Source organism: Ruditapes philippinarum, unplaced genomic scaffold (assembly GCF_026571515.1).
Source record: "Ruditapes philippinarum isolate M1 unplaced genomic scaffold, ASM2657151v2 ctg178_1_1_1_1, whole genome shotgun sequence".
Lineage (NCBI taxonomy): Eukaryota > Metazoa > Mollusca > Bivalvia > Venerida > Veneridae > Ruditapes > Ruditapes philippinarum.
Window position 1 is genome coordinate 280495 of NW_026857426.1, and position 16957 is coordinate 297451.

The following is a 16957-nucleotide window of genomic DNA, read 5'->3' on the forward strand; positions in this document are numbered from 1 at the left end:
TTTGGATTCTTTCACGTGAGGAAGCTATCCAGCTAGGTTACGGAACGTCGGTGGTTCTACTCAGGTGCCCGTTCGTGCCTGAAATAATGCACGGACGGGCACCTGAGGTCTTCCTCCACCAGTAAAGCTGGAACGTCGTGATCTGACCTATACTGTGTCGATGTGACGTAAAACCCAAAACAAACAAACAGGTTGCCAAACAATATACATACCGTACTCATACTCATGTACACTGATATAGGTTATTTTATAGACACAATCATGTTGACAGATAAAAGGAATGTTGAAAACACAGATTGACAGATGAAGTGAATGTCACTGGAACAATTTGACATATGAAATGACCATAATAGACATAAGTTGACATATTAAACGGATACCATAGACACAGGTTGACAGATTAAATTAATGTTACTGACCACAGGCTCACAGATGAAATAAATGTTATAGACACAGATTGACAGATGAAAAAATATATCATAGAAGCAGGTTGACAGATGGAATAAATGTACTGACACATGTTGGAAGATGAAATTAATACCAAAGGCACAGGTTCACAGATGAAATGAATGTGTTAGAAACAGGTTGACAGATTGCATTTTAGTCACTGACTTACACAGGTTAACAGATGAAATAAATATTATAGACACAGGTTGACAAATGAAATGAATGTCATGGGCACAGGTTGACAGATTGACACATGTTGACATATGGAATGAATGCTTATACACAATATGACATAATGAATGTTTCAAGTTCTCTTATATAGTGGATGTTACACCAAACACAGTTTAAAAGATGTAAATCGTTACGAGAATGATAGTAAAATCACTAAAAGCAACATGTTTGAAACTTACTGTCACAACTCTTCTGCTTTTTTATCTAAAAGTCATTATCATAAAAAAAGATTTAAGCTTTGTACAGATAGAGGTACTTTAAGATTGTTTTATGGAGATTTATGTTAAAAGCTATTACTTAAAGTCTTTATGTCAGAAAAAATGTTCAATATCTGCATATATTAAAGTCAGTTTTCAAAGCTCTTGACTTTAATCTTTATATGATTTTAAGTACTTTGTCCTTAAGATTTATCAAATATTTGTACTGAATATGGATCAGTATTGAATATTGATAATGGGGAAATTGATTGAATTAAGACATTACTAATGCATTTATTTCAATTTGTGTCATGTTTTTTATGTCTGTTCTAATTGTATTGTTTTACACTAAAGGATGTTAAATGGGTTTGTGTGTTTATTTGTTTTTTTTTCTCTCTCTTCATTATATCAGATTGTAAACCCTGTTGTGAAGCACTAAGTTCAATGGTATTTGATTAATTTAGTTTACGCAGATTGCTGGTGTGTGAATATTATTTTGAAACTTTTGTGCAGTTTTTTATTTTTGTTATAAAACTCGTCCATTTTATTAATAAACCATGAATTTTAACCCTTAACTTGCTGAATTTGTTTAAAGACTTTGTCCACCTTTGAATTTGGAACAGACCATTCTAAGTTTTAATAGATTTCAGTATAAAAAAAACCCGAATAATTTTGATAAGCAAGTAATTTTTATAAAACAATAGAAAGAAAAGAGCCAGGCCTAGAGGCTATAAAACAGTTTACTGAGGTCTAATATCCATGTAAAATGAACATTATGTAAAATACAGCTAGCATTGCACAGATTTTAGAACGTTACTTTATATTTGTGTTCTATATTGATTATTAGAGAGCATTATTTAGAAGTATCGTAACATATCACAAAAGGTATTATTATCTAGTATACTTGAAAATTAAGTGTAAAGTAACCAATGAAATAAATTCGGCATTTAGCAATTTCTTTCAAGGTGACATAACAACTAACAGCTCCGCGAGTTTACCATTATGCCGCAAGGTTTTTCATTCTCTTCTTTTGAATGTTACAAATTTAAGAGGGCAAAGATTAAATCAAAATCATTGTTTATGAGCAAATAAAATTTATCTCTAATGAACTATAAAAAAGCCGTAATTAATTTTTTCTTGGGAGACAGGTCATTTACTGATATTTGTTCTTGTTTCTTAATGTTTTCACTTACTTGACTTTCCAGTTTTCAGTTTTGTTCCTGGATCTACCTGTTTGAATTAATAAAATTGTTTATAACTTCTCTTTTAATACATATTTGTCAATGTATATCATTTCAGATTTAGTGAGGGACGTGAAGTAGACCATCAAGTTTTACGTAGTCCCAGTCGCCTAGGTTACAGTGAAGATATTCCGATTATTAGAGAAGGTCAATGGGAAAACACATCACAAGATTCTAATAGAGAAGATTTCCAGTTTCTAGATTTAAATGGTATAATATTTATAAATATTATATTCTGAGCCCTAGCACTGAAAATAACTTGAAGATATACATTGTATGACCAATAATTTGAAACAGAGAAAATTTCAAGTCTCTAGATTTAAATGGTAAAATATTTAACTTAATTTAAATGGTCAAATATTTAACTTAATATTCTGAATCCTAGCAGTAACAATAACAATAACTTGCATGTGCCACCAATTTAAAACAGAGAAAATTTCAAGTTTATAGTCTTAAATAGGACAATATTAAGCTTCACATTCTGAAAATGAGTGGTGAAAATAATTTGCATGTGTTATCAGATTAGTGACAGAGCAACCTGTATGTCCAGGACAAAATTTGTCTATTCATTATTGTTAGCTGACTACATGTACAGTTATGAAATCTGAAAATGTTAAGAGTGTTTTTTTCCATTAAGGGATTTTTCTTTGAAAAATTGCATGTTTATGTTTTCTGTGTTACAGATATAACCGGGGATCAGGAACAAGACCCTCAAGTTAAAGAAACAGATATAGAAACAAAAGATAGCGGACAACAAACAGATTTCCCTGTAACTCCCACCACCCCTGTTATTCCATCTTCACAACGCACTGAACCACGTAGTTCTCATTTTGTTTCATCCCATAAATATTTACTAGAAAAAGGAAGTTCACCTAAACATCCATATGAAAAAACAGTGTTCTTTGTACAATCTTCTCCAAACAGTGAGTTAAAAAAGACTGCAACTACTAGAGTTAAATCTGCTGTGGGTCATTCTAAGACGTCTGCAGATTATAATAGAAGTGTAAATGTAACTCCTTCCACAAGAGTTGACTCTGGTTACAGCAGTCGACCAGAAACAATTAGGATACAGTCATCACCCGGGAAATCAAGTGTACAGCTATATTCGGATCGTACCTCTACCGCACCAACGTCAAGGTTCACGTCGCCTGGAAGACAAATCACTTCCAGCTCTAACAACAAAAACGTTACTTATGATTCAAATCGTGTAAACTTTGACGATAAGGTTGAAGCGAAATCACCAATCATGAGTTTTTACAGCACTGATATAATTTCACCGATGTCGTCGGCAAGGAAACAGGAGAAAGAAGATCTCCAAATGTTGAACGATAGGTTCTCTACATATATACAGAAAGTGCGTCTGTTAAGTGAGCAGAATAATAGGATTGATGCAAGTACGTTTGTGAAGCAGACGAGAATATTAGAGGAGGAAGTGGCAAACCTGAAAACACTTTATGAAAGGGAACTGGACGCCATGAGGTATGTGACTTGAATATAAAATAACGTAAGAAATACCACAACATATAAGCTATAAGTGGTTTAATGACTTTATAAGGATTGGTTTTAACTCGATTATGTTTAACTGTTCAGTTACTATGACAGCTCTCGGTTCCTGCTTCTCTGTAAGGAAAGACTTTGTCCTCTTTGGATTATTATCTAAGTTACAAATGGAAAACTCTACTTACTATAGGAATTACATACATCCAGGTTAACTATCTGATTTGAAGTTTGGTTTGCCAATGGGATTTCAATACCAAATTGAGCGGCAAACAGAATAAAACCCGGCCAGACAGCCTAGATGTATGTACAAGCTGACCTGGCTGTATGTTGGTGCAATAACCCTGATGTTTTTATTATTATGCAAAGCTTTCAATAGATTAAAGCCTTAAAATTTGCAGACTTCTTACTATTAAAGTAGATGTATTTTGACCATTAACACAGGAATGGTGTTCTTTTGGTCTCAAAACGTTAAAAATTTGCCATGCTTCTACATTTGTCATATGGTTACACGGAGATTTATAAATATGTTGAAGTAATTTTTATGTAATACATGTATATACAGCTATTTCAAGCAATAATGGTTTTTATACATTTTAGACAGGAGTTGAATGCTATTAACAGAGAAAAGAGCAATTACCAGTTACAATGCGAGAAAAACAAACAAGCTGCCATTGATTTTGAAAGCAGGTGTGCATATTTTATTACCTCCCTTTATGAATGAACTTTTGTCTCGTTAGAGTTCTTTGAACCTTGCCCTACTGACTTTGCCTAATGAACTTGTACTGCTTTGAATTTATAACAGTTACTTGCTGATTTTAGAGATATATTGCCTTTACATACAAAGTTATGAGGGAAGTCACTAGGAAAGTCTCAAAATTACACACATATTTGTGTCATTTACCTAAAATAAACATTTATCTTGTAATAACAATTGTAATATCAAAACAATTTAATCAAGGTCTTTTTAAGCTTTTGTCAAATGTACAAAAGTTTTATTTCATGAAGATTTTTATCAACTGATACATATACAAGTTCCGAAATACATAGTGGCAGTTTCAAATTATGAGCGACTCCACCTACTTGATCTAAGGCTGCTATAGCAACACAACAAATTCATTTCTGGATTCTCATTTCCAATGAGTTGAAGATTGTTTGTTGTCTTTATGGTTAAATTTTAGTTCATATGTAAACAAATTGTTATAGAACAACCTAATGATACACCTGTGCCATTTTAACAGTTTTTGTATGTGGAAATGTCTTTTTTTCCCCCAGGATGGCAGTAGAGACAGATAAGAACCGTCGCCTCATGGATGATATGAATCAGTTGCAGCAGAAGAACAACAATTTGGAGGCGGAGCTTATGAATATGAGGCAGGCAGGAGATGGGCGGTCTGATTTCATGCATCTGCAGCGAGAAATGGATAAAATCATTCGAGAAAATGAAGACCATAAGAGAAGGTTAGTGATACAGTTTTGATATTGCTTCTATAAAGACCTAACATATCCTTCCAGGTTTGGTTGGTTTGGTCACTTCAAATCACTTGCTCCTTACCCCTGTTAGTAAGATTCCTGCCAGGGACATTGAACTATTTTATGTGCAGAAGCAATCCAACTAGGTTGCAGAAGGGTATTCCTTTTGCCAAGGTGCTCATTCTTGAGATGATATATGAAGCATTGTTAAGCTGGAAAATTGCCATATCACTTTTATAGTATTGATTTGACCTCAAAACCAGAACCCCCCACCACACCAAAAAAAAAAAATGTTGAACTTTCCTTATTTTCATTTTCATCAACTGTTGAAATGAGAACATTGCATAGATAGATATAGGGTGGATTTCTAGTGCAAAACTCCTTGACATAAATAAAGTTGTATGCAGTTTATATGACAAAACTAAAATGGGAGTTTGATAATAGATTTTATCAACTCTGAAACTGTAATTAATATTTTAATATAGACTAATATTTTATTTGCATTCATGCTATAACAACATTACACATATGAACACAAAACAATGTACCAGTATATAGTGGTGTTTAGTATACATATCAGGCACATATTTTTATACTGTTACAGACAGGAACAAGAATCTCTTCTACGCACCGAGGCTGAGGACCGATGTCACACCTTGACGAAAAAGCTAGAGTTTAACGAACAAGTTCATGCTCAACAGCTTGCCGAGCTCCGCGAGCGACTGGAACAGAACCAAGCACTCGTTATCAGTCTTGAATCCCGCCTCTCCCAGGCAACAAAGAACGATATTGCCATACCAGAAGTGCTGAAGCAAGTGCGAGAGCAGGCTGAACATGAACTTAAAAAATACCAGGTTGAGTCTGAAGAAAATTACACAAGAAATGTAAGTTTTTTTTTGTGTTTCCATTTATGGGATGGGTGGGTGCTTATAGATAAGTCATCTGCTTGTCTGCCCTACTTTAAGGCTGTCTGTGCATAAACTGACAAAACAGTCAAATGTTAGGGCATCCATATCCTACTGATGCATTTCCAGATTAAAGTCTTATTCATAATTGCATTAGAAATTTTATTGGTTTAGAAAATTTACAATATTTATGTTGAAAAAAAACTTACAACAAGATCTCCATACTTTTGTAACCTTACTCCCTGGTTAACATATAAAACAAGATTTTATACAAGAAATATTTTCACTTTACTCAATCCTCATTATTTGATACTTTCAATTTATGATGTAAAGACAGAAATTATTAAGAAATCATTAATCCTAACCACCCTAAATATCTAAAATGGACTTATCCATCTTGATCTGGACAAAACCATTCATGATTTTCTGGGAAAATTTCAACAAAATATGAGCAGAATGAATAGCAAACAGTGCAGACCATATTGTATGGGCTGATCATGGTCTCATTTGTCTCATGGATAGAATCTGTAGCCTCCAGCTGGCTTATAGTATAAAACAATAAGTAAACGGACATTAGTATAGTTATTATATAATTCATCACAAATATAGGAACTTTCAGAATTTGATGTTGAATAGCATTTTATTTATGTATATTTTCAGATATCAGCATTAAAATGTCAAATGGACAATGATGCTCATAGAATAGAACTATTATCTAGCGAGAAATCTCAGCTTCAGGGACAGATAGGGGAACTCACTGCTAAAATCAGGAATCTTGAGGGACAGGTAACTTCTTTAAACCTCTCGTTATGTAAGCTGCAATAAAGCCTATGTCAACTGTTATCTCTTTGTTGCTAGATTAAACTGAAAATGGTAGTTTTTAGTTTCAAGACAAGGCAAGACTTTAGTACAAAAAAAATCAGATTTAGCATTAAGAAAGATCAAGACTCATTTTATGAAGTGGTTTTTTATTGGTCTATGGTTCCTACCATTAATAAATGCATATAATTTTGATCAATCAGCCCCTAAATAACACGCCACTTAAAGAATTCATGTAAAACTTAAGACAGTCTGAAATTTGGTCATATTGTAATCTCTACATATCCTGATATGTAGAACAGAGTTTGTTTAGTCCAGCAAAATTTGAGACCAATATTTCACACCGGCCTTCCATTGTAAGGGAGGTCACTCATACTAATCTTAACTATACTGACATGTCTTCTCTCCCTTAGACTGCAATTCAGACTAGCCATTCAAATTCAATCACATATGATTTTCAAAAACATGACTTTAACCTTAACAAAGAATCTTGTCCGTTTCTTTTGATAATCATTGTACATAACAATTTGTCAAAGGACACTTCATCTTTGAAATACATGTACTCTTCTAGTTGACTAAACTTTAGTAGTTTCCATCTCACATAGAATTTCCATCTCACATAGAATTATATGATAACTCTTACCATCTATGTTGAAAGACAGTATGCCCAGCAGTTTTCAGTGCTGCCAGAATATTTATGTTGCATTTTTGTAAGTCCATTTCAATTAGATTTACTATAATATAATTCAGTTGAAAATTGAAAATACTTTATACAGATATTGACTTTGGAACATCAAAGGTCAACAGTTGAGGATCTCATCAAACAAGAACGTGATCGATTTTCAAGTCAGCTTCAGGAGATGAATTTGAAACTCCGGGACATGCAGGAGCTTGTTTTCACAAAGATGCGTGAGGCTAGTAACGAACGAGATGTACATATCCCCCTGAAAGCCGAGATTGAAGCCATGAAGATTTTAATGGAGGAGGAAGAAAGAAGGTATTGTATTTCTTGTGTGATACTTTAATTGTTTTTATTTAAGATTAATTATAAGTACATGTATAATTGATCCAATTTATATCAATAACATTTGGGACTGTTGTCCTGTTCTTCCATTATAATAAGGAAATATTTCTAGTTAGGCTCAATCCCATGATCTCTGGCTTCAGGTCAAGGGACTTAAAACTAGAAAACAGCTCCACTAATATTCATTTAAATTAATAGCTCACTTTAATATGTGAACATGTGGATCTAGGAGTGTGTGGATTTTTGGCTGCATGGGTTTGAACCCAGTCAGGGCCAAGCCATTGATTCCTTGAGAAAGAAAGTTTACACTATTTGCCGAGTACTGGTTAGGTCCGGGAACAAATTCAAAAGTGTGTCTTTAAGCTTACAGCTTCTTACACAACCAAACTTAAATAAATTCTGTATTAACTTATATAATTTGGTTTATATCACCTATGTTTAATCACTGTTAAATTTGTCTGCATGTCAATGGGTATTTTTTTTCTAATCTTAGAATTTTTATTATAAAATGATATTATTGTTAATGTATTGTGCTGCAGACCATATTGAGAGTTTGTAATAAACTTCTATAAGTTTTTGGCACAAAGGTTTGAAAAAACCTTTGAAAAAAAATCAAGGGTTTTAGTGATTGTAAAATCTTTACTTAGTGCTTCATGTACTAGGTTTGAAAAAACCTTTGAAAAAAAATCAAGGGTTTTAGTGATTGTAAAATCTTTACTTAGTGCTTCATGTAGTAGAATTATAAATAAACATTTACTAAGAACCAGTAATTACACGCAAAATCCAGGTGTGATTACTAGTTGGTTGTGGATTTAATAATCTAACTAATTAGATGAAATGGTGATTGAAATGCTTTCAGTCTTATCTTCATTTTTTTTTCTTTATTTGATGGTTTTTTGTAGGGTTTATTTTACCTTTTCATGAAATTGGCAGTGACACATTCATCAAGTTTCCCCGGATTTTTGTAATGTAAAGGGAAGTTAATCTGTTCAGTTTTAAGTAAGAACCATGATAAGTGATTTCCCTTAGATTTGAAAAATTATTGTTTTAATACATATTACAGATTGCAAATAGGAACTGTTACTCTGTAAGTCATATATGGCTAGGATATTTATATTGTAATGCTGCCTTAGTTGTCACATGCCTACTAATTTTATCTTGATAGAAGTTAATCTAAATAAGTCTCAAAGTAATAAATGCAATAAGTCTATTTTACCTTGTGTTTGTGTCTACAGCATGGCATATATTATTATGACCCCACTAGGTAGGGGAGAGCATATAGATTTACCCTTGTGGATAAGTGATGCTGTCCATCCATAGACCGGCAATTGTGTGGACATCCCAGTCTTATGAACATATTTCTTGTTTCCTGAGTGATAATGTGTGAAAAAGTAAACACTTGCTAGTGGTTATTACCCTTGCACATTAGTAGTATTTTAGTTATGTGTGCTGCGAATAATTTATACTAAATATTGCTACAAACTGTAACCAATACAAACAAATAAAAATAAATTTAAAAATATAAAACTGCCATGTAAAAAGGCAACTGTTGTACACAAAATTTGTACACTGTTTTTGGTTAAATTTTGTAATAATTAATTTAAAAATTTTAAATTGAATTGTTATAATTATGTTGTTTGATATTGTCTTAGACGTAGAATGTTAGATTATAGCTAGTATCAATTATTCCAGTGATAGGTATTATAATATATTCACACAATAACCAGATTTAATTCAAATATATAAATATAAAAATCCCACCACAAATGAGATTTAAACTAAGAACCACAGGCTTGTAAACAAATGAACAGAATGCTTGACACCACTGAGCCAAACACTACAGGCTACTCAATGTAGGATTTTAACCCTTTTGCATGCACCATTTACTTTAAAGGAAATTAACGAACATATTTCTTTCATATAGAAAGTTTGGAATTATTTTTTTCTCAAAATTCTATCATAATACATGTAATTACATAAACTACAAGCAGAAGATGTGCGTGTATAGCGCTATACACTTAAATGCTTATGGTGGTATGCCACAAGGTTTAGAACATTAGGCCTGCCACCACTAATACTGTTAGCTACTAGATTTCATTATTTAATATAGAAAATGAACTGTTCATGTTGTAATATAATTTATGTTAATGACATGGCTAAAATTTGATATAAATATTAAACTTTGTTAATTTTTTTTGTGTTTAGATGTGTACAAACTTTGTTTGAACCTTTATTGCTAATTAAATATGTCAACATTGGCCTATTACATGCACCATTTTCAATGAAAAAAGTTTGAACAAATATTTATCTTAACACTGAACTTTTACTTTAAATAATGGCTGTAGTTTGTAAAGACCTAAATTTTTTTAATTTATTTGTTGAATTTATTATGCTATAAATCTCCATAACTATTCAAAAGTGTTAAATATGCTTGATTTTTAAGGGGTTTTTTTGTAGATAAAATTCTGCAGGTGTTAATTTCCTGTTTTTATTAGGCAAATTATTTGAGCAATACTGCATATATATAGATGTTCATACAGAAACTTCCGGCCTATGAAAATGTTGTAACATTTCAAGAAAAAGCACATATTCCAGTATGGATATTTGAATTCAAGGAGAGAGTCTTGTCCACCCACCACAGAATACAGTAAATTGCATCTAAGTTTTAGAAAATAGTCCTGAGGGTAGTTTGCCTTAACCTGACTACAACATTACTTCTTTTTATGGACATACATGTATAGTTCTGTTATAAAAATTGTTTTTAATATACTTTTGACCATCTATATATACATATATAAATGTATAAATCCATAAGTCTTCTAGTGGGAACTGAACCTACAACACAGCTGTTTGCATTGTTCACTATTCAGTTAGTATATATTTTGAAATTTTCCCTGAAAATAATGAATGGTTTTGTCCAGATAGTAAGATGGGCAAATCCATTTATGATATTTTGAGTGATAAGGACTATGGAGATAGTGAAAAATGATAAAGCATGATTGTTTATTACCCTATCAGCAATATGTATTTAGCTGAAGAAGATCATATTAATCTATGGTAAACACAATTCTTCACAATTCTACCCATTCTCAAGTACAAAATTCAACACTTTATTTTGAGGATATAGCGCAAAACTAGTGTATTTTATCACATAATTCAGAATGATTTAAGGTACAATGGTTCCGCATCAAACCCTAAATTTGTAGACATAGTACTATTATAAGTACTGTACTGTGGCAACGGTGGCAAATTGATTTATATATGGTAAATTTCAAAAGTGGAACTTGTTTGAATTTGTACACATTTAAGTATTAACAGTTGTATGACTTGAGATTTTTTTATCTGCCATTTCAATTTTTCAAGTACTGAGTTTCATGTTTTTTTTTTTTTGTTTTCTGTGCGTTAATCAAAGTGTTTTAAACAATTTTCTCTCTTTTATTTAATGCTATTTATGAAGAGCAGTTTTTAAACGACTTAAAATCTTTGAAGATACGTTTTTTTTCAAAAGCATTTACATTAGAAACTCATTTGCTTAGGTGCGTCACATCACAAGATATTGTGTTCAATAATTAAAAATCTCGAAATGAAATAATTTGTGGATTTTAAATTGTCAACTTTTAGTTTTTTAAACTGTAAAAAAGATTTTTTTTTTCAAAATCTGGTTGCATTTAAATATATTTTTGCACTATTAATTAATACAATATTATTCTAGCGGAATTAATTTGATTTAGATCATACTGATACAGATTTTGTCATTAAATTTTGGCAAAGTTTTTACATACTAAAGTTATTGGATTTCAAGTTCGGAATCAAAACACATTAGATACAAATCCATATTATATTAAGCATAGGGGGTATTAGTAAGGTATTGTTACGATTTTCATAATGGATTTTCTACTCTACGATTGTGTCTAGTTCAGAAAACATTTTAATGCATGGATTGAAAATGATTTAATTCTATTGTATGGATTAAAATTCAAGGGTTGTGGGGATAGTTTTTTTTAATGTTTTTTTTCTTGTTTTGTTATCTTTTTTTTCACATGTTAAAAGGTGAATATATACAGAAGGATTTATTCAATAGTGCAATATATTGCTATTGTATAATTTATGATAGAGTATGGAGTGACTGTGCCGTCTGCTGGTAGTTTACAGTATAATGTTTGAGTTTCATGGAGTTGTTTCTAATTGGATAGGAATTAATACTTGTGGGAAAAACAATTTTTAATGGCATGAAAATATGAATTAAATCATTATAATCGAATAGACAATTATTGCATCAATGAAATTTAGGGAGAAGATGTCAAACTTGTGGAATATAACATGTTTACAAATCTATAAAGAAATGGAACTTTATATAAAATCATTAGTTAACTGTTCACTGACGTGTGTAACTTGATTGAAATAAAATCGATATGACCATAACTGAACAAATTTGTCAATTAAGATGACAAAAGATAGTTATCTTAACTGAATAATTAAACCGGATTATATCGATCTATCGTAGATCTCTATATTCATTATCTTAATACTTCGGTACAATAACCTCGGTCACCTATCAGTTATTGAAATAAAAAAAGAAAGATATTTTCATATTGTCACCTTAGTGCAGTAACAGGTTAACTTATTAAATTATATAAGAAGTAACTCATTACTGCACTAAGGTGATGATATATAAGTTTAAGAGGAATACTTTACCTTTTAAAATATAGATATATTGAAACAGAATTATAAACTATTTAAAATTTAAAAAGGTTTTAATTTGCGTTATGTAGACATACATGTCATATGGTAGCGAGGTCTCAGGTCTGCTACTAGTTTAACATGGCAGTTATTGATTTGCCAAGAAGAGACATTATTGATAGTATTGACAAATTTGTGATGAACGGGAAATGTTCGTATTAAAGCCGTTTGTTCGTCAAATAATACATCGGATATAGCGAAATAAATAGAAATCAATTAACATGTAAACTGGAACAAAAGTGTTTAAAATGCAACAGTTGTTAGCAAATTGATTAATACCATGGATTGTAAAAGCATAGCATTTCTTTTTGAAAATGTGAACCTTTGAGGGGGAAACAAATTTGTTATTGTTGGATTATTTTGTTTGGTTGTTAACATTTAATGCTGTTAAAGGACCTTGTTGTTGCAACGAATGAACATGTTTGTAATTTTTTGTAGACAAAACTTTGTATGCTTTGAAGTTTTTTTCCCATTTTTTTCCAATACATGTATCTAAGATTATACATGCTTTTAAAGAGATTGAAAAAATATATAAATGTAGTATTGTCTAAATCCAAATTTAACTGAAAGAATGCTGTGCTTTTACATTCTATTTTGTTATATATAGAATAAAAACAATGAAGAATTATTTCAAGATGCTGTGAATAAAAATTATACATTTGGATACATTTTGATGTAATATGAAGGAATCTGATGGATAATCTAACGTCCTGTTAAAAATCTTGACGTTGATATAACCGTTACTATATATATATGGAGACAATCTCATATCATCGGAAAATGAAGTTCCGTCATCAACCTACATTGTTAATGTACAGTGACAATTTAAAGTTTATCAAAAGAGATAATGTAATACGATTGGCTAAACTCAGACAGGAAGTTTGCCCTGGAGATGAAATCGTGATTAAACCTTTGAGGTAATTTACTTTTTCTCAAAGTGAGGCTAGAAAAGAATGATTTGTTGACATTATTATTGTTTCAATATTTTTGTTTTGGAGATGGACAAACTTCTCTGGTTTTATTTACTTAATGACTCCGCCTAAAAACTATTATAAAAAATAATACATGTGTAGAATAAACCAACTATCCATAGGGTCCTGGGTATGACACATAATCATGTAATGTTCTTTGGGACTTTTTTTCACCATCTCTGTATTCAAATTTTGTTGAAAATTTTATCAAAGCTGGTGATAGAATTAAATTGTGTAGTATGTCTGCCTTTTCATAGGATTTATTAAATATGAAGTATGCCTACAGTATAATTAAACCCTGATTTCTTTCTGTTTCAGATTACAGCTCCCTCTTACAGCAACTCATCCTCACCCATCAACCTATACCACCGGAGTCCCGCTGACCCTTCCAGCTGTCTCTGCCACTGTCACCCAGGCCCAGGCCCAGCCAGAATATGTTGCTTCACCAACTCAGCTTAGCACTGCCACGGAACAGAATGCAGCATTTACTACCCAAGGGTCTGCATATACTCAGCAGTATGGAGAGCAGCATACACAATTTTATGACCATCAGACATCACAAGGTCAAGGTTATGGTGAGCAGACGTCACAAGGGGAATCACTCTTCACTCATATACCCCTGTCATGCTCCACTGATCCAGGTCAGTATATAAGTTTATTTATAATTACAAAAAAACTTATATAACATGCATAGAGCACTGACCTGTTATTATCAGATTAGTGGATTCAACAAGAATTTCACCACAACATATTTATTTACAAAAGAGCAAATGTCAATGGTTGTGGCTAAATCTATTGTTATTCGAACTGAAGGTCAGTTGTGACATAATATTGCAATATTGTTAGATTTATTTCTTACAGTATATGATGGATTAGGGGTCTAAGCCTACTTTGTCTAAATTCAAGTTATTTTAAAAACAATATATGGGAAGTTCAAGGGCCCAGACCTGTATTATACTTATATAATAGGGAAAAAAACAGAATCCCTTAAGAAAGGCCAACACTGCAAAATTAAAAATATGGCAGGCTCGGTTTGATTGAGCATGTTCATGGACGGTACTGGGAAGTGCAAGTTACTGTTAGTAACTAGGTTCAATTTTAACTAGAAGGCATTAATATTCAAGAAAATGTCATCTTTGTTATCAATATATAGAGGATGTACTTCATATCTATTTTAAATGAAGTTTTTATGTACTGAAAATTACAAACCATGTGGACTATAATTACAAAATTGTTATATGTTTGTTCATATTCTAATATAAATGTATATGATTTTTTCATCAATTTAGGGGCCACAGATTATATAGGTTCAACAAAGTATACATATGAGACAACTCCGAGCTTGAACCGTTTACATATCGACTCACCACCAAGAAATTCTCCTAGGGCTATTGGTCCTATTACAAGAGCAAAATCTGCTCCAGGTAACAGAAAATTACATCATTAATATTTTGGTAGTTGTAAGACTAAGAGGCATACTTAATTCATCTATATTTTAATTCTTCTTGAACAGTTACAGTGAGTTGCTGGAAAACTGCAATATTATTTGGCTGCAAAATGGCAATATTATTTTTACATCATACAACTTTGTACATTTGTCTGTGTCAAGAATAGATGATTGGTGTTGGAAAAAACCAGTTCTTTTAATAGATAATAGCACTTTTCTTCAGTTTGTGTATACATCTCCTTATGTTTGTCATAGACAAGAAGAGATTTTGTTACAATGTCTTGCAATAAGAGACTTTGGTAAATTTTTAGTCTTTTTCACACAATGTTCTATAAGCAGTTTGAGGATGTTTTTCTATGCCTATGCTATCTTTAATTGTTTGAATATTTCAGTGAGACCAGGGTCATCTGTTCAAGTTGTTCCAACAAAGTTAGGCCAGGGGAAGGACTACTTCGATGAAATGTTTAAAGACCTCACCAGAGAAACACTGTACACACAAACACGCCCAAAAAGTAGTCCCATGGAACGACCTCCGAGTGCAAAACAGCGGGAGCGCCCATCTAGCAGATCTGAATTGTAAGTTTTGTTTCCAAGAAATCAACCCTTACCAACCAAATTTTGCATAATGGGCTTGTTTTGCTTTGAGTTTGGAATTATCCATTCTTAATTTGAGGGATTTTGTATCAAAAACTGGCAATAAAGAGCCTTGGTGGTCTACATTGACATGCATGGAGGCTAGTTATACCCCCAAAAACGAAGTTTGGGGGGGTATATAGGAGTCACCCGGTGGTCGGTCGGTTGGTCGGGCGGTCGGTCGGTCCAGACGTCCGTTGCATTTTCCTTGTCCGGAGCATAACTTGAAGACTAATGATTGGAATTCAATATAACTACACACAATGGTCAAGCACATTGAGAGGAAGTGCAGTGCACAAGAACCATAACTCTATCTTGACTAATTACAGAGTTATTGCCCTTTGTTACTTTTCCTTGTCCGGGGCATAACTTGAAAACTACTGGTTGGAATTCAAAACAACTTCATACAATTGTCAAACACAATAAGGGGAAGTGCAGTACACAAGAACCATAACTCTATCTAAAGTAATTATAGAGTTATTGCCCTTTGTTACTTTTCCATTGCTTTTTTTTGTCCGGACCATAACTTGAAGACTAATGGTTGGAATTCAATATAACTACATACAATGGTCAAGCACATTGAGAGGAAGTGCAGTGCACAAGAACCATAACTATATCTTGACTAATTACAGAGATATTGCCCTTTGTTTCTTTTCCTTGTCCGGGGCATAAATTGAAAACTACTAGATGGAATCTAAAACAACTTCATACAATTTTCAAACACAATAAGGGGAAGTGCAGTGCACAAGAACCATAACTCTATCTAAAGTAATTACAGAGTTATTGTCCTTTGTTACTTTTCCATTGCTTTCTTTTGTCCGGACCATAACTTGAAGACTAATGGTTGGAATTCATTATAACTTAATACAATGGTCAAGCACATTGAGAGGAAGTGCAGTGCACAAGAACCATAACTCCATCTTGACTTATTACAGAGTTATTGCCCTTTGTTACTTTTCTGTGTCTGGGGCATAACTTGAAAACTACTGGTTGGAATTCAAAACAACTTCATACAATTGTCAAACACAATAAGGGGAAGTGCAGTGCACAAGAACCATAACTCTATCTAAAGTAATTACAGAGTTATTGCCCTTTGTTACTTTTTCTTGTCTGGGGCATAACTTGAAAACTACTGGATGGAATTCAAAACAACTTCATACAATTGTCAAACACAATAAGGGAAAGTGCAGTACGTGCACAAGAACCATAACTCTATCTAAAGTAATTACAGAGTTATTGCCCTTTGTTACTTTTCCATTGCTTTTTTTTGTCCGGACCATAACTTGAAGACTAATTGTTGGAATTCAATATAACTTAATACAATGGTCAAGC

At 32.4% G+C, this 16957-nt stretch overlaps 1 protein-coding gene across 13 annotated transcripts in view; it reads left to right on the plus strand.

The window, feature by feature from the left end:
• LOC132749698 (neurofilament medium polypeptide-like) overlaps positions 1–16957 on the plus strand; it is a 58430-nt gene that overhangs the window by 18491 nt on the left and 22982 nt on the right. For all 13 annotated transcript variants that reach the window (XM_060739554.1, XM_060739555.1, XM_060739561.1 and 10 more), the window contains 10 exons: positions 2175–2326; positions 2800–3595; positions 4214–4303; positions 4889–5074; positions 5691–5970; positions 6652–6777; positions 7587–7807; positions 13864–14186; positions 14835–14969; positions 15385–15568. In XM_060739554.1, coding sequence (XP_060595537.1) covers positions 2175–2326; positions 2800–3595; positions 4214–4303; positions 4889–5074; positions 5691–5970; positions 6652–6777; positions 7587–7807; positions 13864–14186; positions 14835–14969; positions 15385–15568 — 2493 coding nt within the window. The remainder of the gene's footprint in view (positions 1–2174; positions 2327–2799; positions 3596–4213; positions 4304–4888; positions 5075–5690; positions 5971–6651; positions 6778–7586; positions 7808–13863; positions 14187–14834; positions 14970–15384; positions 15569–16957) is intronic.